The sequence below is a fragment of the Pinus tabuliformis genome, chromosome 8 (genome assembly GCF_031772625.1).
Source record: "Pinus tabuliformis cultivar Carrire ecotype Pingquan chromosome 8, CPIR1, whole genome shotgun sequence".
NCBI lineage: Eukaryota > Viridiplantae > Streptophyta > Pinopsida > Pinales > Pinaceae > Pinus > Pinus tabuliformis.
Genome location: NC_142294.1, coordinates 40341430 through 40362917, shown reverse-complemented (window position 1 = coordinate 40362917; position 21488 = coordinate 40341430). Strand labels below are relative to the sequence as shown.

General features: G+C 41.4%; 1 protein-coding gene across 2 annotated transcripts in view; it reads left to right on the top strand.

Annotated features, from left to right (window-relative positions):
• LOC149234025 (uncharacterized) overlaps positions 1 to 15135 on the top strand; it is a 155194-nt gene extending 140059 nt beyond the window's left edge. For both annotated transcript variants that reach the window (XM_089461089.1, XM_089461090.1), the window contains exon 3: positions 14855 to 15135. In XM_089461089.1, the coding sequence (XP_089317215.1) occupies positions 14855 to 14927 (73 nt within the window). In that variant the 3' untranslated portion in view covers positions 14928 to 15135. The remainder of the gene's footprint in view (positions 1 to 14854) is intronic.
• Positions 15136 to 21488: the final 6353 nt, after the last annotated feature.

The window sequence follows — 21488 nt, the reverse complement described above, 5'->3', positions numbered from 1 at the left end:
CAACTAGGGCCAAACTCCATGTGGATCATCTTATTAATGGAAGCTGATATTTTTCTTTGATCCCTCTCATCGAGAGGTGTAGGATTGATCTAAAGATCATTCGATTCCAATAAGTATTCATGGAGATATGGATTTATTTGTGTTATGGGACAATTCGTCAAGGTCGGCCAACAACCAAATAAACCCCACTTGTGCTCAATGTTTTAGTATAAATAGAGGTGGCCTTCAAGTCATTTCAACACACTTGGGATCTCTTCCTCTCTACATGTCTTTGGGTTTTAGTAGGAGGAGAGATCCTAAGGGATAATGCTGCCCTCATCCAGAGGTTAGAAGCCAGAACTGCCGGAATTGCAAGGAATAGCCGGAACTGCTAGGAATAGCCGGAATTTCCGGAACTGTTGGGAATAGCCGGAATTGCCGAAACTGCCGGGAATAGTTGGAACTATCGGGAATAGCCGGAATTGCCAGAACAAGCCGGAAAGTTGATGCAGAGGCAGAAGTCGGAATTGCCGGAATTGCCAGAATTGCCGAATAGCCAAAGCATCTGTCTTCGAAGGAGAGTAGCATGCAAGGGACAACTAACTAACATTGGGACAGTTGTATGGTACTTAGCAGCAAATACACCAAGCATGCAATGTTACAGCGAGCATGCAAGGGACAGCTAGCATGCAAAGGACAACAAGCATGCTAGGGACAACAAGAAAGCAAGATGCAGCCAACAAATAGGTCAGTATGGCAACATGGTGTAGCAATGGCACATAATGCAGTACAGTGATGGGTACAGTCATGATTAATGAAGCATGATGAGATGCAACATAGTAATGATGGGTGCAGCATGGTGCAACACGGTGAGGTGCAACATGATGACGAAATGCAACACAACGATAGGTGAAGGAGTCACCTTGGAGAATCATTTGAAGCCGCATGCCTTCAACTAATTTCATTTATCATCTTCTTAGGGATGATCTATGCTCTTATCTAGATAAGTCAAAGTGTTGACTTCTGTTGTAAATGTACTATCTCTCTCTCTCTCTATTGAACTATTGAAGAATTGATCAAGGTTTTCCCCACATTGGGGTTTGTCCCTGGGAAGTGCCACATATTGTGTCCTCTTGTCTTGGCTTGTCTTCTGCGATTTATGTTTATGTTCTATCTGCGGTTTACTTTAATGTTGATGTGATTGCTAATCTGGAAAAGATATTGATCTTACTGTGAAAATTGAAATAAATTGCTCTAAGGATAGAACATACCTAAAATTTAACAACTATGTTGGGGCTCTAACGGCCAAGATTAAAACTTAATCAAGGGCTAGGATCATATCGTAGTCGATCCATATGAGTTTCTAGAGAATTCTCACCTTGACTTAATTAATTATGATTAATTTACTAGTTTCCTAAGTTTAGACTTAGGAAACATTAAAAAATAAGTTAATAATCTAATTGAGCCATCTCCAGGTGGATTTTCCAAAAACGATTTCTGGGTTATGGAGATCTCATGTATTCCAACCTCTCCACTAAGTTTCGTGAGTAGAACACATCTTATGCTAAAAAGCTAACACTCCCTTTTAGCGAGGACTGTGTTCTAGCGCTGCATACCCTGCTACAACACTCTATCTCTGTATCATCCTTTGTCACGCTGTTGATGTTTGGCCACCGCTGCCCACCAACCACTGTGCAACTCTGATGTTGTATCCGTGTTGCTGCTGACACTGCGATATTGCTACCAACTCTGGATCTACACTGCGACTCCCTCTCATCTGTTGCTATTGCTACTGCAACAACCGCAACTAAGAAGCATCTAAAATACGTAGTCAACTGTGTTCAGTGTGATGCATCTATCTTCTGAGTCTTGACTGCTACTAGTCTCTACACTGTCATTGAAGAATCTACGTTGCTTCCAACTCTGCACTGAGCCACCTGCTCCACTGTCAACACTGCACTGCGCTCCTAAGAACATGACTGCTACTAGTTTGCAAATTTCACTAGGAATCTAAATGCATCGCTGACACTGATCCATCCTGTTACTGAATACTGTGGGCCCCCGTAGCAAGGTAATGATCCATGAGGAGGACACCTCAAGGATCTTGCCCAATCTCTGTAGTTTTGGACTATAGCTCCATGTCGCCCCACCTCACTCCTGGAGGTATGGCTGCCATCATAGCAAAGTATTCCTCCAGCCTGGAGGACAACTTGTCTATTTCGGCTGACGCTGTTTCCTAGTCCTGCTTCTCCTGTTTGTCCTTATTTCTAAGAGGACACTGAGTACTGTAGTGACCGAGCTCACCACATCTGAAGTACTTGACCTTTGACATGTCTTTCTTCTTCTTCTTCTGTTCCCCTTGTCCTTGGCTGGGACCCTTAGATGCTAGGGCCAAATTCTCCTCTTCCTTCTCACTCTTCACAATCTTGTTGTTGCTACCAATGATGGTGCACTTTAATAGAGCTCGCTTCAACTCCTGTTGCAGATCAACCCACATCCTGTCCCAATCAGGCATAGTGTCTCTGCCCAATATGCTTTGGACAAATACTTTGCCAATCCTCTGAGACACTGTTTAGTGCCAATCGTACAAGCTCTGTCGGTTGGGGTGCCTCCCCAACGACTCCTAGCTGATATCGGACCTACCGAATCCGAGTGAGGAAGGGATCTATGCCTTCACCCTTTTGCATCTTGATAGTTCTCAGCTTCTCTTGGAGAAACATCTTCCACTGCTTGGAAGAACTCTGATATAGTGTGGAGAGAGCTACCCACATTGCCTTGGCAATATTCTTCCCAGAAATACGCGAGACCATATGATATTGAACTCCATCCAAAATCATTCGCTTTAGCTTCGCCATTTCCTTTCTGTACTCCTACTGATCTACATCTTGGGGTACTACTACAACATTGTTCCCATAGACTTTCAGATCATATTCATCTAGAAGGAAGGACATCCTAGCCTTCCAGATGACATAGTTGGAGGCTCCCTCTAATCTATCTTGGTCTCTAAGCCTTGTTGTGGCCATCTCTGAATCTGGTCTGGAAACTCCCCCTTCCTCTGCGCGGCTGCTGCTATGCTACTCACACTCCCTCTTGGAATGCACAATTCTACTAATAGTTACTGTCACCTGCAACTAGGAAAATCAGATTTCTTGGCTAGAAACCCTTTGATAGAAATCTCCCTTTGTGTGTGCAATTTCTTTGCCACCCGACGCTGATTCTATTGCTGTAAACTGCCGCAAAACCCTCTGCGTCCAACCAAGGAATCTGCTTAGCGAAAATCTGAGTTGTTGCTGCTCCCTCTGACTGCTGGAATCACTATCCTGGGCAAATCAACTTTTCTGCCAACCTGCAACTGACAATCGTACTCCTGCCCCAACAATTCGAACTGCCAATCTGGGTACTGTGCAACCTCTAAGAATTTCAGCATGCTGCTCCCTTTGAACAACGAAATTCTCTCCTTTGCTTCTGAGCTTCTTGGTTGATCACTTATGCTCCGATACCATGTGAAAGTGTCAATATTGAAATCCTATTGCAGCCACTGGAAATTAGATTTTTAATTAATTTAATGATTTATTTGCTACGACAAATACCAAATAATTCACACTGTAACCTTCACAAATAAAACCACGGAAAATAATAGCATTGGAAATTGAGAAATGCTAGCCCACACACATGAAATATGACAATTATTTTTGTTGAAATGTCTCCAGAAAAACCCAACCTAGGAAAAACTGTGCAACCGTTGAAGGTTTTATTATTATGCAGCAGTGAAATCTAAGTACAATCTATGGATGCCCAACTAGAAATCCAAACAAGTAGTATCTGACAAAAATAATTAGAGAGAAGAATTTTTCTCACTCCACAAGCAATCCCGACACTAGCTCCTCTTGAAAAACTAGTCGTCCAAACCCCAACGTAGGTCCTCTGCGCAGTCCTTGTGCTGCCTCTGACATGTGAGCCTCCAAGCAAGCCATCTTGCCTGCATCTGCTACTGGAAGTGACTCTCTGACCCTCTGGAAGACTTTCCCGACCTCTGGAAGCTGAATCGACTTCCTCCCCAACTAAATCGAACTGCTCTGCTTCAGCTACTGCGTAGTCCTTGTGCTGCGTCTACGTGGACCACTTTTTTCATTTGTTGCTGCCTCTCCGGATCTGGAAATCTTCCTCTGGATCACTGTCACTGCCCCTCACTGTCTCTAATTCAATCTCTGGCTCTCCGACAACTGTTGCTGCTCTTTGGAAGTCGATTTGCCAAGGAAATCGAGTTGCTCAAGTGTCTCAAGTATATTCTCCAAGTGCCCATCGACTTCTTCGTATAATCCTCTGTTGGAGCTCCAACGACCTAAATTAAAACTTAGTCAAGGGCTAGGTCATACTAGAGTCAATCCGCGTGAGTTTCTAGAGAATTCTCACCTTGTCTTAATTAATTCTAATCAATTAACTAGTTTTCCTAAGTTTAGACTTAGGAAACATTAAAAAATAGGTTAATAATCTAATTAAGCCATTTCTAGGTGGAATTTCCAGAAACGATTTCTGGGTTATGGAGATCTCTTGTAGAGTAGACTCTCCACCAAGTTTCGTGACTAAAACACATCCGATACTACAAAAACTAACAAGAAATTGTTTGGAACAACTATGATTGAATGATTTAGTCTTCATACAACACAACCTTCGTTTGAGGTCCAACTAATTGTTGAACAAAATAGTTGATATAGATCCCATTGTGTTGGAGGATATCGTTCTTTCTCTAGAATGGATTGTCAATTGTCAGCCAAAAATTTTTGCTGTGGTGATTTTGGTTGGATGGACTTGAAGCCACTTACAAACACTAGAGGCTCCAAGCATTAGTGATGCCATTAGAAGATTGAGGCGAGCTACGAGGCAAAGGGTGTTGATCAAGATCTTGATCTAAGGAATGATTTTGATAATATGTGAGATTTATTGTAACATAATATTTAGGACTCTATAGACCATTTAGCATGTCAATGTTATGTGTTTTTGTTCAGATATTTATTACAGTGGGTTCCATTTTGTTATATTCATCCTTAAATGTTATATATTTTTCCAAGGAAAACCTTGGTGGGAACCCAAGGGATGCTTGCCCACTTTTGTAGATGGCATCTTTAGTAAACTTATCAGGGTAGACTAGTGCACCTCACCCAAAGGGATTTGAAGTGGGCACCTACCGACACAGAACTAATCAAATGCTCGACAACATTGGTGACAAACAATCAAGCTAACCCTTCAACTCCTTGCTATGTTTATGAGCAAACTTTGCATATTTGGTGGCTAATGGTTTGTGTGAAAATTTTTGAATCTACACATCAGAATTTCTACTGCAATCACTGGTTTATCATCTCCTACTTGTTCTTTAAATTTAACAAGTTATTTAATTACTTAAACAACGATGAAAACACTATTGCAACCTACACATACATATAGACCATGAACTGAAACAACCTGAGACAATCACATAAGGGACACTGTTATTTTTGGATAAACGTTTCCGGAAAAACCCAATTCGGGAAAACCAGTGCAACATATAGAGGGTTTGTTATATTAAGCAGATTTCTAAATGCAACCAGGGTGCCAAAATCAGTTCACCCAGCAGAGAATAAACTCGGCAGAAGTACCTCTATCCTGAGACATATATTTTGACAATTCTAACAACTGGATGATTAAACCCCACAAATGACAATGTTGTTCCCAGTGATGGGCAGCGATGGCTACTCGAAGCTCTGCGCTAGAACTGCGTCACCTCCTCTAAAAGTTGCGTCACCCTCCGAGTGAGCCTCCCTTGCTCAAAAGTCAATATGCTGAACTGCTACTTTCTCTGCCCCACAGAAAAACCCCAACGCTGCCTCTAAGGGACTGCGTCAACCCCTCTAGCTTTTGCATCACCCTCTTTGGAGCTGCACTGTCTCTCCTATTGCTGCTCTGCCTCTTTGCTATGTATTCTCGGCCTTGGACTGAAGTCCCTCTACCGAATTGTCGCTCTCTCTCTGCAACTCAGACCACTAGCTCGATTTTCTTAGCAAACCATGCCCTGGAAAAATCGAACTCTTTGATTCTTGGTGTCTCCAACTGACCCTCAAGGCTGCTCTTATACTTTTCCTATTGATGAATCAACGATGGTGATCTAATCTCTAATCAACGACTAAGATTAAAACAGGGTTGACCCTCGTCACTTAGAACCTTCTCACCCATATTTTTATTAATACGCATTAATATTTTTATCTTCCTAAGTTTAGACTTACGAACCCATTAAAAATATTAATTATTTTAATAACTCCTCATCCGGGTGGAATTTCTCCAAACAATTTCTGGGTTCTGGAGATCTCGTGTGTTCTAGCCCCTCCACTAAATTTCAAAGCTAGAGCACATCCGATGCTACCCAAAATCAACACTCCCTCTTAGTGAGGAATGTACTCTAGCAATACTTCCCCATAGAAGCATTACACTGATCCACTGCATCAGTCCTTTGTGATGCTGATGCTTGGCATGCTGCCCTTCATCCACTGCACCGCTGCTTCATGTATTGCTGCCCATGACTCTGCCACTTCCATTGATGCATTTGTACTACAACTCCCTCTCAAAACGTTGCATCATGCTACCCATAGCATTGCCACTGCTAACTATTGCATTGCAACTCAGCTGCTGAGAAGTAAGCAACTAAAAACTCACCCAAACATTGACATGCTAGTCAGTATGGATGCCTCGTGATGTTGAAGCTACCTCTGCTGCTAATCTGTGCTGACCCTTTGCTACTACTGCGTTGCTGCAAACTGCTCTGTGCCTCTTCCACTGCTACAACATCCACTGCGCTGCCTCAGAATTTGGCACTCTAGCTCTGCCATCGTCGCTCCATCACACCTCTCTCCAACCGACACCTGTCATTTTTCTATTGTCGTTAAGGGCTCCCGTAGTCGTATGTGATCCAAGAGTTTGGGCACCTCAAGATCCTACCCTGTCATGTAGTCCTCTTGACTACAACTCCATGTCGTCCCACCTCTTCTCTAGAGGCGCATGAGCACTCATGGCACAATCGTCATCCTCGCCTTCCTTGTCAGCTTTCGCTAGAGCAACCTTTCAGTCAGAAGCCTCCCCCTTGCCCTTCTTCCGGGGCACTAAGTGGCATAATGTCCCAGTTCCCCACAGTTGAAGCATCTGACCTTGGTTATGTCCTTCTTTCTCTTCTACTGCCCTTGCTGTCCTGATGATGCGAGAGCTGCATCCTCCTCCTCCTCCATCTTGATCCGGGTTCCCTTGCCACTACTCCATGCCTTTGTCAACCTCCTGAGCTCTTCTTGTCGAAGAGCTACCCACATCTCCTCCCAACTGGGGAGAGTCGCTCTGCCCAAAATTTGGATAAATGTCTCTCAGTGCTCGGTGACTGCATTCAGGGCAGTGCTAACCATGAACTCAGGATATGGTGTAGACCCTATGGAAGTCAACTGGTCACGAATCCCTTGCAACCTGAGAAGGAAGGGATCTATCTCCTCTCCTTTCTGCATCTGATACTGTCTCCGTTGATTTTATAATAGCATATTTCGTTGCACGAAAGAGCCCTGGTACAACGTGGTCAGGGTCTCCCACAGCTCCTTTGCTATTTCCTTCTCAGCAATGTGTGGTACTACATGATCCTTGACCCCGTCTAGGATCATGCACTTTGCCTTCACCTGGGCCTCCTCGTACTTCGTTGCTGCATCAGCGTCAACCGGAACAACAACCACTTTCAAGGCATAGTCCTTAATGCGATGTTTATCTAGGATTACCAGGATCCTGGCCTACCAGATGAAAAAATTGGATGCTCTGTCCAATCTGCCCTGATCCCTCAACCCATTCATTGCCATCTCTGCTAAAAAATAGGACTGACTCTCTTCTCCCTTTCCTGCCGTCAATCTAGCAGGACTTGGATCTGGATTCTTTGGGTGCAAGAAACCCTCTAAGGAACATGTTCCTCTCTAAACTCCCTCTGAGTCCTGATTTCCCTCTCAGAAATCCTCTAGCCAACTGTCCAATTGCTCCTCTCCAATCATCCTTAGCTGTTGCAACCCAGATCTAGATTTCTTGGCTATAAATCTGTCAAGACAGTGATTCCCTCTACCTTGGCTCTGTCTCCACAGACACTGTTCTACACCAATAGAATTAGCATCCCAACAACTCCTAAAATCGAATTTTTCTCTCCTCCCTTAGCCCCGGCAACTGAAGAATCTGAGCCCCTTTGACTCTGAAATCACTGCATGAGCTGGATCAGCATCTCCTGGCCACTGTGTCAATCCTTCCTAGCTCAAAAAGATGACATGGCATTGTGTGAGCCTGATCTGCCCCCCCTTTTGCTTCTGTAATGGCCTAGATAGTTGACGCAGCTACTGCATGGGCTCCTCCCAGCTACTGTGTCACTTGCACCTAGCTCAGAGTGTGAACGCAGGCACTGCGTGAGCCTCTACCTCACCTTTTCTGCACTGCGTCACTCCTCCTTCTGCGTCTCTAGCTTTAGAACAACATTGTCACTCGGGATAACTGCTTTTCTACTGCAAATTCTCCGGATTTCTTCGCTGGTGTCCTCAGTCTCCTATGATATGCAATGCTCTGATACCATGTGAAAATTTCTGAATCTACACATCAGAAATTCTACTGCAATCACTGTTTTATCATCTCCTACTTGTTCTTTACATTTAACAAGTTATTTAATTACTTAAACAACAATGAAAACACTATTGCAGCCTACACATACATACAAATCATGAACTTAAATAAACTGAGACAATCACACAAGGGACACCGTTATATTGGGACAATTTCCCTGGAAAAACCCAATTCGGGAAAACCGGTGCAGCATATAGAGGGTTTGTATTATTAAGCAGATCTCTGAATACAACTAGGGTGCCAAATCTGGCTCACCAAATAGAGAATAAACCTGGCAGAAATACCTCTATCCGAAGACAGGTATTTTGACAATTCCAGCAACTGGATGATCAAACCCCATAGATGAAAATGTTGTTCCCAGTGCTAGGCAGCGATGGTTGCTCCGAGCTCTGTGCTAGGACTGCGTCACCTCCTCTAGGAGCTGCTTCACCTTGTCGAGGAGCCTCCCTTGCTCAGAAGTCGATATGCTGAACTCCTGCTCTCTTTGCCCCACAAAAAACCCCAACACTGCTTCTAAGGGACTGCGTCAGCCCCTCTAGCTTCTGTGTCACTCTCTTTGGAGCTGTGTTGTCTCTCCTACTGCTGCTCTGCCTCTCTGCAATGTATTCTCGGCCTTGGACTGAAGTCCCTCTACCGAACTGCCCCTCTCTCTCTGCAACTCAGACCACTAGCTCGATTTTCTTAGCAAACCACTCCCCCAGAAAAATTGAACTCTTTGATCTCTTGGTGTGTCTCCAACTGACCCTCAAGCCTCCTCTTATACTTTTCCTGTTGATGAATCAATGACCGTGATCTAATCTCTAATCAATGACTAAGATTAAAACAGGCTTGATCCTCGTCACTTAGAACCTTCTCACCCATATTTTTATTAATACGCATTAATATTTTTATTTTCCAATGTTTAGACTTAGGAACCCATTAAAAATATTAATTATTTTAATAACTCTTCATCCGGGTGGAATTTCTCCAAATGATTTCTGGATTCAGGAGATCTCATGTGTTCTAGCCCCCCCATGAAATTTCGGAGCTAGAGCACATCCGATGCTACCCAAAATCAACACTCTCTCTTAGCGAGGAATGTGCTCTAGCAATACTTCCCCATAGAAGCATTACACTGATCCATTGCATCGATCCTTTGTGCTGCTGATGCTTGGCCTGCTGCCCTTCATCCACTGCACCACTGCTTCCTCTACTATTGCCCATGACTCTACCACTGCCATTGTTGCATCTGTACTACAACTCCCTCTCAAAATGCTCCATCATGCTGCCCATAACACTGCCACTGCTAACTGTTGCATTGCAGCTCAGTTGCTAAGAAGTAAGCAACTGAAAACTCACCCAAACACTGACATGCTGGTCAGTATGGATGCCTCGTGATGCTAAAGCTACCTCTGCTGCTAATCTGTGCTGACCCTCTGCTGCTACTGTGCTGTTGCAAACTGCTTTATGCCTCTTCCACTGCTACAACATCCACTGCGCTGCCTCAGACTTTGGCACTCTAGCTTTGCCATTGTCGCTCCAATTGACACCCGTCATTTTGCTGCTGTCGTTAAGGGATCCCATAGCCGTATGTGATCCAAGTGTTTGGGCACCTCAAGGATCCTGCCCTGTCATGTAGTCCTCTTGACTACAACTCCATGTCGCCCCACCTCTTCTGCAGAGGCACATGCGCACTCATGGCACAATTGTCATCCTCGCCTTCCTTGTTAGCTTTCGCTGGAGCAGCCTTTGAGTCAAAAGCCTCCGCCTTGCCCTTCTTCCGGAGGCGTTGAGTGGCATAATGTCCCAATTCCCCACATTTGAAGCATCTGACCTTGGTTATGTCCTTCTTTCTCTTTTGCTGCCTTTGTTGTCTCGATGATGCGAGAGCTGCATCCTCCTCCGCCTCCTTCTTGACCCAGGTTCCCTTGCCGCTACTCCCTACCTTGGTCAACCTCTTGAGCTCTTCTTGTAGAAGAGCTACCCACATCTCCTCCCAACGGGGAGAGTTGCTCTGCCCAAAATACTTTGGACAAATGTCTCCTAGTCCTTGGTGACTGCATTCAGGGCAGTGCTGACCATGAACTCAGGATCTGGTGTAGACCCTATAGAAGTCAACTGGTCGCAAATCCCTTGCAAACTGAAAAGAAAGGGATCTATCTCCTCTCCTTTCTGCATCTGGTACTATCTCAGCTGATTTTCTAATACCATATTCCATTGCACAGAAGAGCCCTGGTACAAGGTGGTAGGGTCTCCCACATCTCACTCGATGTTTCCTTCTCAGCAATGTGTGGTACTACATGATCTTTGACCCCGTCTAGGATCATGCACTTTGTGTTCGCCTGGGCCTCCTCGTACTTCTTTGCCGCATTAGCGTCAACCGGAACAACAACCACTTTCAAGGCATAATCCTTGATGCGATGTTTATCTAGGATTGCTGGGATGCTGGCCTTCCAAATGACAAAATTGGATGCTTCGTCCAATTTGTCCCGATCCCTCAACCCATTCATTGCCATCTTTGCTCAAAAATAGGACTGGTTCTCTTCTCCCTCTCCTGCCGTCAATCTAGCAGTTGGATTTGGATTCCTTGGGTGCAAGAAACCCTCTAAGGAATAAGTTCCTCTCCAAACTCCCTCTGAGTGTTGATTTCCCTCTCGGAAATCCTCTGGCCAACTATCAAATCACTCCTCTCCAATCATCCTTAGCTGCTGCAACCCGGATCTAGATTTCTTGGCTAGAAATCTGTCAAGGCAGTGATTCCCTCTACCTTGGCTCTGTCTCCACAGACATTGTTTTGTACCAACAGAAACATCGTCCCACCAACTCCTCAAATCAAAATCTGTTCTGCTCCCTTAGCCCCGACAACTGAAGAATCTGAGCCCCCTTTGGCTCTGTGCAATCACTGCTTGAGCTGGATCAGCTCCTCTGGCCATTGCGTCAATCCTTCTTGGCTCAAAAAGATGACGTGGCACTGCATGAGCATGATCTGCCCCTGCTTCTGCTTCTGTGTTGGCCTAGATAGCTGACACAGCTACTGCATGGGCTCCTCCTAGCTACTGTGTCACCCTCACCTAACGCAGGGACAGTGTGAGCCTCTGTGTCACCTTTTCTGCACTACATCACTCCTCCTTCTGTCTCTGGCTTTGGAACAGTGCTGTCACTTGGGACAATTGCCTTTTTGCTGCAAATTCTCCAGATTTCTTGGCTGGTGTCCTTAGTCTCCCATGATCTGCGATGCTTGTGAAAATTTCTGAATCTACACATCAGAAATTCTACTGCAATCACTGGTTTATCATCTCCTACTTGTTCTTTACATTTAACAAGTTATTTAATTACTTAAACAACGATGAAAAAACTATTGCAGCCTACACATACATACAAATCATGAACTGAAATAAACTGAAACAATCACACAAGGGACACCGTTATTTTCGGACAATCGTCCCCAGAAAAACCCAATGCGGGAAAACCAGTGCAGCATATAGAGGGTTTGTATTATTAAGCAGATCCCTAAATACAACTAGGGTGCCAAATCCGGCTCACCCAACAGAGAATAAACCTGGCAGAAGTACCTTTATTGAGAGACATATATTTTGACAATTCCAACAACTGGATGATCAAACCCCATAGATGACAACGTTGTTCCCAGTGTTGCGCTACGATCGCTGCTCCAAGCTCTGCGCTGGAACTGGGTCACCTCCTCTAGGAGTTGCGTCACCCTCCCAGTGAGCCTCCCTTGCTCAAAAGTCGATATGTTGAACTGCTGCTCTCTCTTCCCCACAACAAACCCCAACGATGCCTCTAAGGGACTGCGTCAGCCCCTCTAGCTTTTGCGTCACCCTCTCTGGAGCTGCACTGTCTCTCCTACTGCTGCTATGCCTCTCTGCTATGTATTCTCAGCCTTGGACTGAATTCCCTCTGCCGAACTGCCCTCTCTCTGCAACTTAGACCACTAGCAAAAACCCAATGCGGGAAAACCAGTGCAGCATATAGAGGGTTTGTATTATTAAGCAGATCCCTAAATACAACTAGGGTGCCAAATCCGGCTCACCCAACAGAGAATAAACCTGGCAGAAGTACCTTTATTGAGAGACATATATTTTGACAATTCCAACAACTGGATGATCAAACCCCATAGATGACAACGTTGTTCCCAGTGTTGCGCTACGATCGCTGCTCCAAGCTCTGCGCTGGAACTGGGTCACCTCCTCTAGGAGTTGCGTCCCCCTCCCAGTGAGCCTCCCTTGCTCAAAAGTCGATATGTTGAACTGCTGCTCTCTCTTCCCCACAACAAACCCCAACGATGCCTCTAAGGGACTGCGTCAGCCCCTCTAGCTTTTGCGTCACCCTCTCTGGAGCTGCACTGTCTCTCCTACTGCTGCTATGCCTCTCTGCTATGTATTCTCAGCCTTGGACTGAATTCCCTCTGCCGAACTGCCCTCTCTCTGCAACTTAGACCACTAGCTTGATTTTCTCATCAAACCATGCCCCAGAAAAATCGAACTCTTTGATCTGTTGGTGTCTCCAACTGACCCTCAACCTCCTCTTATACTTTACCTGTTGACGAATCAACGACTATGATCTAATCTCTAATCAACTGCTAAGATTAAAACATGCTTGATTCGCGGCACTTAGAACCTTCTCACCTATTTTTTTATTAATACACATTAATATTTTTATTTTCTTAACTTTAGACTTAAAAACCATTAAAAATATTTTAATAACTCCTCATCCGAGTAGAATTTTTCTAAACGATCTCTAGGCTATGGAGATCTCATGTGTTTTAGCCCCTCCACAAAATTTCGGAGCTAGATCACATCCAATGCTACCCAAAATCAATAGTTTGCATATATATATATATATATATATATATATATATACACATTTGAATATTTTTTGTATATTTATAGGACCAATTATTTTCCTGATTTTTTCCTGGTTTTGGTCCGCTCCCAGTCAGTATGAGATTTCGGCTTTTCCAGTGTTAGTGCCCCTTAATTATGTCTTCAACACTCACGGACTTCATAGATTTGGTTACATTTAGTCCTAGCATTTTTGAAGAATGATGATTCTAGATGTACGGTGGCCTCTTGTAGGTATTTTGAGCCCATTCTTACTGTGTTTAGGCACCATTTATTTGGAGTATACATATTAACAGTATTGAGTGGGGGAGCAGGCATATTTCGCTCCAGCCTCACCAAGTTAGTTTCCAGCTGCCGAGCCCAATCTAGCAACTTCTGTTTGACTCTTGACTTTGTAAATATCTTGAAGTAACTACGAACGCTTATGACATATATATAGTTACCTTGCCTGAATTTTAAGAGATACAACATATTTTGTTCTCTCAGGCATTTAATGATGATTTTACTTCTTGGAACCAAGTACGTAGCTGCCCAGTAGATGCTTTTCAACTTAATAAATCAACACACAGAGATCAAGGGAAAAAAAGGTGCAAGGGTTTTCTGAAATCCGTAAGATCTAAGTAAAAGCTAAAATTTGGTATGGTTAATCAGGTCAATGGGCATCGGGAATTTGGAAAAATTATCTTGTGCCACCCCCATATAATTCATTGTTATTCCTCTTCTTCACAGGACTTTATTGCTTTCTTATCATGAGTGAGTTCTTGTCACATGTAACTTTCCTCTATTTTCTTTTCAGATGGACAGCCATTTCTTGCCAGAATCCAGCTTTTTTCGTTGAAAAAATCTGATCATGTGAGTGTTTGAATCGTTTTTTTGATGGTGGAAATGGATTTAGCATCATCAAAAACCCTTGAGGCATCCAAAATCCTGAAGCTTGACAACTGTAAACCGGTTTTCCAAAAATTTCTGCCAGTGTTTGTCAAAGTTGTGCCAGAATTTCCATTTTTTTCCAGGCAAAAACATCGCCTCCTTAGACTATGGGATATAAATATGACTGAGATAAAACATAATTAGCAGTCCTTAGATAACATCTGTGTCTTAGCCAACATAATCTGGAGTTGAAGTGGTTATCATATGACAATGAAATTGAAAACAAGAACTAAACGAAGGCTTCTTCCTTTTTTTTTGTTTTTCTGGAGATGGAAGCATTTCCAGTTATGAATATAATACATGACTTTCAGCAAAAGCGGTGGAGACACAGAGATTGAGTTTATAGAGGTTGTTAATCCAGAGTGTTTGCTTTTGAATTATATACCTAATGCTATATAAATGTTTCTATCAAAGTGTGGTACTTCATTTGATGGTCTATTGCTTTTCTCTGGCAGCACAAACGATCAGGTATTAGAGGAGTACAAGAAAAATTATGTCGCAGAACAAGAAGGCAGAAGTAAATTGTGAGATTTGAGACCTATTGATGTATTTTATTTTTAAAGAAATTCACATACAATTTTGGGTACAAGAGAAACAGTCAACAAAAAGACAAATAAATTGTAAGATTTGAGACCTGTTGACGTATTTTATTTGTAAAGAAATCAATGGAATTACAATTCAAATTTCACTCAGCATTTTATCCCACCATTTGAATATTAATATGGATTATATTTAACTCTTGTTATTTGGTGAATGTGATTTCCTAAACACTAGGGTTGTGGCAAACAAATTTTAGGAATATGCTTTTATGTCCATGCACACCCAAGTAAGTAGTTTTACCAAGCTGAATTTTATATATCTTTATTTTGTGTTGATTCTCCTGTATATTATGGTATTCAATACCTTGAGGAGAGTATATGGAAGTTACAATTTAGTTATAATTGAGCCCCAAGCCTATTAGGGGTTCACCGTTGAAACTATGCCATCTGCTATTAGAATCCAGTGCCTTGGATCTTTGTTCGTTTGTAAGTCTGAAGGAATTGGATTGAATACTGTCAACTTTCAAGTGAGAAACAAAAAGTAGCACGTTGGAGACGTTAAGAGACATAATAGATCATCTTAGTGATCGTACATGATTTTCTTAAAATTATCCAAATCATATATATTGTTGCATGGAGTTTTACTATTTTTATGGTTTGGAACATTGATGGCTATTATTTTTCCTTTCAGATACCTTATTTTTGAAAATTTATGCATTTATAAAACTTTACGCATGCATTGACTGATTGTAAACATTGAAGGAATTTATGTATTTATAAAACTTTACGCATGCATTGACTGATTGTAATCATTGAAGGTGACTAGACAGCGGAAATCAGGTTTCATGGCATATAACAAAGTACATACAAAATAATACTTCTCAATATTGATATACTTAAAAGTAATCTCTCGATATCTCTTGGCAAGCGTTCAATACACTTGATAATTTGTTGAAAAATTGAAAACGCTTCTTTTCTCTGGGATCTCAATCACTCAATCCTTATGGCTGACCCTAATGTCATCAAGAGTTACTAGTAATTCCTCGATCTTTGTTATGCATTCTTTGCGATGCATTCTGTCGCTTGTTAAAACTTTAAATGTGACGCAAGAACATCCAGCTAAGGGAGGTCATGGCTGGAGTATTTGTCTTCGCAGACCAGAAGGAGTTTCAGTTAGTTTTTTTAAGTTCCGTTTAAATTTCTAGTAACAACGTTTAGGACTTTACACTAAGTTTAACGCTGTCCCAGCGCACTATTTATTTTTATTCACCGTTCTTTTTATTTTTTTTAATTTATTGTTTCAAATTAACTTTAGAATACAGACAAAGATGAACAGTTATCAATGAATAACTAAAATGTAACTACTGACAGTTTAAATAATTGTACAGTGATCTTTAAGAAAGAAGGAAAAACCATTGTAATCATCCATCATAGTATTGAATAAAAAGAAGCACACAATCATTTTGAGAAGCAAGAAAATCTGAGTCCATATATTGCAGCCTAAAGTTATTTCTTTTTTTTTTCCTTCAAACTTAATTAATTAAGTTCATCTACCCATTTCATAACAATGACAAAGAGCGAGAAATTATCACAGAGGCAAGAATAAAACGTGGTCAAGTTCCATAAATCAACAGAGAGGGTTTGCAAAAGAGTCGAGTACAATTACCAACAAAGGAGTACAATTACCAACAAAGAAGGAAACAAGCATCTACAGGTACCAACAAACTTGTATCATTCACATTTACTATTTTCTTTTCAAAATCTCTGTGTATATATAGATATCAAAAAATTTACAGTCTAAGATACAAATATAAAGTCACAGACAAGCTACAGGACTGAACAATGAAACATAGGTCATCCATAACATAACCGACATAATTACAATTTCATAAGTTAACAGTGCAAAGGCATAAATACACAAAACCATGAAACAGTGAGGCCGAAGCCACAACCCTCGACAACAGACCAAGTAAAGACTACAAACAGCAAACACTTCGAAACAGACAGACAGAGAAACGACGAGGCACAACCCTACCCGATACAAGAGCGTAGGTGTCAGGGCAAGAGACCAACGACCGACGAGCCCTTGCAAACGAAGGAAGCCGTGGACCAAGGTCATAGTCGCCAAAGCGCCCACTGCTCACAAGGAGTGAGAAGTAACAGTAGCAAACGAAGCAGAACCATAAAGCATGGAAGGAGAGCTTACCTCTGTTCGAATGCCAGATGAGAGCTGAGAGTCGAGCCACCCCACGACCATGACCTGCAACAAAACGTCAAGCTTACAGTCAAACAGTGAGGCGAAAGCCTTGAAGACAAAAGTATAATCGAAACCACACAACGACAAACAAATTTACAGAGCCGAGGCAACCCAAGAGTATAGCCGAAGTAGCGCCCGCAGAGCCACAAGGTAGGCGGCCAACACAGGACCCATAGACGGGTGGAGTACCTTGCAGAAGCCGAGGGTTTCATGCCCACGAAGCCGAGCTTCGAATCAATACACAGGACCGATAAACAGAGGAGCATCGCAGCCACAGTCGAGCCATACAGCCGCAAAAAAGAAGAGACCAGCGTACAGCTAAGACCCACAACTACAGGAACCATAATCATAACCAGGGCCGAACAAACAGAAACCAAAGACAGAAACCAGGGGTCCCAGACCCAAAACTTCAGAACCATCCCCAAAACAGGATAACCGAAACCCTCGTGGAGTAGTAGCCAGAACCCAGTAGCAAAGACCTCACCTCGATGGAGCAGCAGAGCACCGGAACAGCGACAGAATGACAAAGATTAGGGTTTCTTTGGCATAGTGAAGAGGCGGGAGAAGCAAAACCTGTGGACACGGCAGTGGTGCTCACAACATTAACTCACTAGTATCACGCCATAAAACTAATCAACCATAAAAATCATCCACGCAATCACACATTAATTGTATGACGTAAGTGATCATGGTTGGTCCCATCAAAATGCATTTTTGTTCTGTCAAGCATCTCTTCTAGTGCCACTCTAAAGCTACTGTCATATCTGGTATCATCTTTTGTCATAACTTCTAAAATATAGTATGTTTATTTTGGAAGTTCCGTCTTTGGAGTGACAGGATCATAGATTGATAATTATGGCTTTTGAGAGGCTGACCTTTTCTAAAATATACATAAAATACATATGAAAAGTTTCAGACAATCCATCGTTAATAATTAGACGTGAATTTGCAAAATGGGCCATCGTACCTATATCGTGTGGCACTAGAGAATTGTCATTTTGATCCCTTTTTATTATTTTATACTTTAATCCAAAATATGCAGAATTGCAGTTCTTTATCTAAGATGCCACGAGTGAGTGTATTTATATCGTTGAAATCACCCAGGTCTTATCCATGAGTTATTCAATGACACTTGTGGCCCATTGCTTTTAAAAGTGTAATTGTAAGCAATGTTAAAAAATGTAATTGCCCTCTCCCAGCTTCAATATTTGAGTTGAAGTATATGTGAATGGCACACCTTAATGTCATGTGCTCCACAAAAGTGTGAACCCATTAATATTAGACGAAGATCTATGTCATAGGCATGTACACCACAACTTGCCCATTGCATATAAAAGTATAATTGTAAGCAATGTTTAAAAATGTAATTGCCCTCTTCCCACTTCAATATTTGAGTTGAAGTATATGTAAATGACACACCTTAATATCATGTGCTCCACAAAAGTGGTGTGAACCCATTGTTATTAGACGAAGGTCTTTGCCATAGGCATGTACACCACGACTCAAATGCACCAAGAATTTCACATAAATTGCAGTGTTTTATTGTTGTAGCTATACTAGAAAATGCCAAGATTACTGCTATAAACAAGATAGCTTGTGAAAGAAAAATATGTTCACAACGTTATCATCAATCAGTCCAATTCAAGAATATGTTTTGGTAAAGTTTAGAAATGTCACGTGGATTCTTAATGGATATCCATATGCTTAATTCACAAAAGGATAGTATCTTTCTATTTTGCATCTTGTTCCCTTACATTGTCATTTGATTCAAAACAACATAAAATTTTGTCTAAGATCCCAAATTCAAATATTTCCAATACCCATTATTGTGAAAGGAGACTAGGATATATTTGCGTAAAGACTTGATGGAAGGCATAATGACAAGCTTTATGTGCACGTAGTGAAGACTAAGGTTCTAGCGTTGGTCTTTCATAGGAACTCCAATCATTACAGGATTACAAACATGTTATTAATTACAACAAAGGTCTCAAGCACAAGATTTGCAGTAACAGTCATAACATATTGCTGATGCTAAATTGGCCAAACACTTTGTGAACCAAAATAAGAAAAGAATATGAATTCAAAATCCAAGACAAATAAAAGTTAGAAAACTTATATTACACAACGAAGAATAATCTTGGAGTCTTGCAAAAGCAAGGTCATAGCAAATTGAAACATAAGATTGCCAAAGCATCTCACTTATCAAATATAAATTATTACTAGTATGTAAATTGTCACTAATTATGTATTAGAAACCAATCTCTCTCTCTCTCTCTCTCTCTCTCTATATATATATATATAAGGTATTAAAAACCTAGGCAGAAAATCAAATTCAACTGGAGTATAAATTGTGTGTAGAGGGTGCCATTATATAAAGTTGACACATTGATAAATTGATTATGGTCAACATCGCTAACATGGACACAAACAAGAGTGCTAATCAACACATTGGGGAGGACCGCAAACCTTGAGGAGCCACACTTGACAAATACCATGCAAAGCAGGAGCAAGCCTACCAAGAATTGAACTTGGGTTATTGTGGTTGTCACTGCTCCAAGTTGCTACTAAACCAGAACCCCCATGCCCCTCACACACACACATATCAAAGATGGAAGGGTTGAGCAAAGGTGAAGGAGAGAGAGATGGGAATCGAAGGAAGCTTTTAAGTGGTTAGAAGGTTCAACAACTAGGACATAAAGATGTTTACATGTTGTAGGATCCATTAAATCTGTTCCTATTGAGTGGATCTTGGAGGGAGTCAAAGAATTGTCTCAGTGGGTGCTCATCAATTAATTCAACAATCAAAAGCCTTCATGACCTAACCCGGTCCTTGTGAAGAGAAAAGTTTGTATCCATTCATTGCGTTGATGTTATATCTGTTGAATGATGTTGTCATTCATGTTAACATCCGTTAATGAACACTCTTAATATTTGTCTAATTTGTCATTAATTGGAAGCTCCAATGGAAGAATGGTTGGAAAGCCCAGTAGCCCTGCATTCATCGAGGTTTCTGAGGATGAAGATCAATGAATTTGATCTCAAGATCATCATCATTAGATGCTCCTTGTCATTTCGATTCCGGTGGTTTATGGGACGCTATGAGAACCCTCACGGTTTGGGTGATATGCCCTCTTGAAGATGGCCACCCCATCTTGTGGGCAAAAACCCCAAGGGAAGATGACGTGGCATTATTCTATTGACTATGGTGCTTCTCATAAGTTGAAGAAAAGAAAATAATTAATTTCTTCCATAGTCATAGGTTAAAAGAATTTTATTAAAATTATGAGTTAAAACTATTTTGGGATCCACAAAATAATTATGTGGCATGTATCATATTCATTAGGGCTTTTGTCTTATTTAATTTAACCTTACACTCTAGGTCGACTTCACATATTCTCCCTAAATTATGGTATATGTTGCCCTAATAGCAAAAGTGTCCTCAAACACAAATTTTATTAATAAGGAAAAGGAAATTACATAGAATCTGCAAGAGTTTACACACAATCACTCAACACTCTTACAAGAAGAGAAACAAGATTTAAATAAGCTAATGTCCTAACCTAATTTTGTTATGGATCACTTATTTCATTTACAAGTGTCCATTTACATTTAGTGCTCTCATAACAACACTCTAACTATTTTACTAATTTGGTTCCTAAGAAACGATACATTTCTAGATGTCATATTTTTACAACATTTAGCTATTCTAAAATGTCTCCAATATCTAATTAAATATTCTAGATAATTGAATATTATATTCTAAATAATTAAACTAAAGTTTATGTATTTTTGGATCATCTAACATTCCCCCCTTTGATCCAAAAGTACATTACAACAGATACCAAGTTCATCCCTGAACTTAGTAAATTTGATCCTGCCAAGTGGTTTTGTGAAAATATTTAAGATCTGATCTTTTGAAGGACAATATATCGACTTGATGACATCCTTTGTAATGAGTGTTCTGATGTAATGATACTTTGTGTCCACATGCTTTGTTTTGGAATGGAAAATTGGATTTTTGGCAAGCTTTATGGTTGACTGGCTGTCGATGAATAAATATGTGGCTTCTGCTTGAGGAATGCCCAAGTCCTGCAAAACTCAATGCAACCAAACAATTTCACATGCTACTTCCCATGCTGATATATATTATGTTTCTGCCGAAGTAGTGGCCATTGTAACTTGCTTCGTGAAACTCCAAGAAACTGCAACTGACCCCATGTTCATCAAATAACTTGAGGTTGATGCCCGATCATCAATACTTCCAACAAAATCTGCATCTGAATATCCACCAAG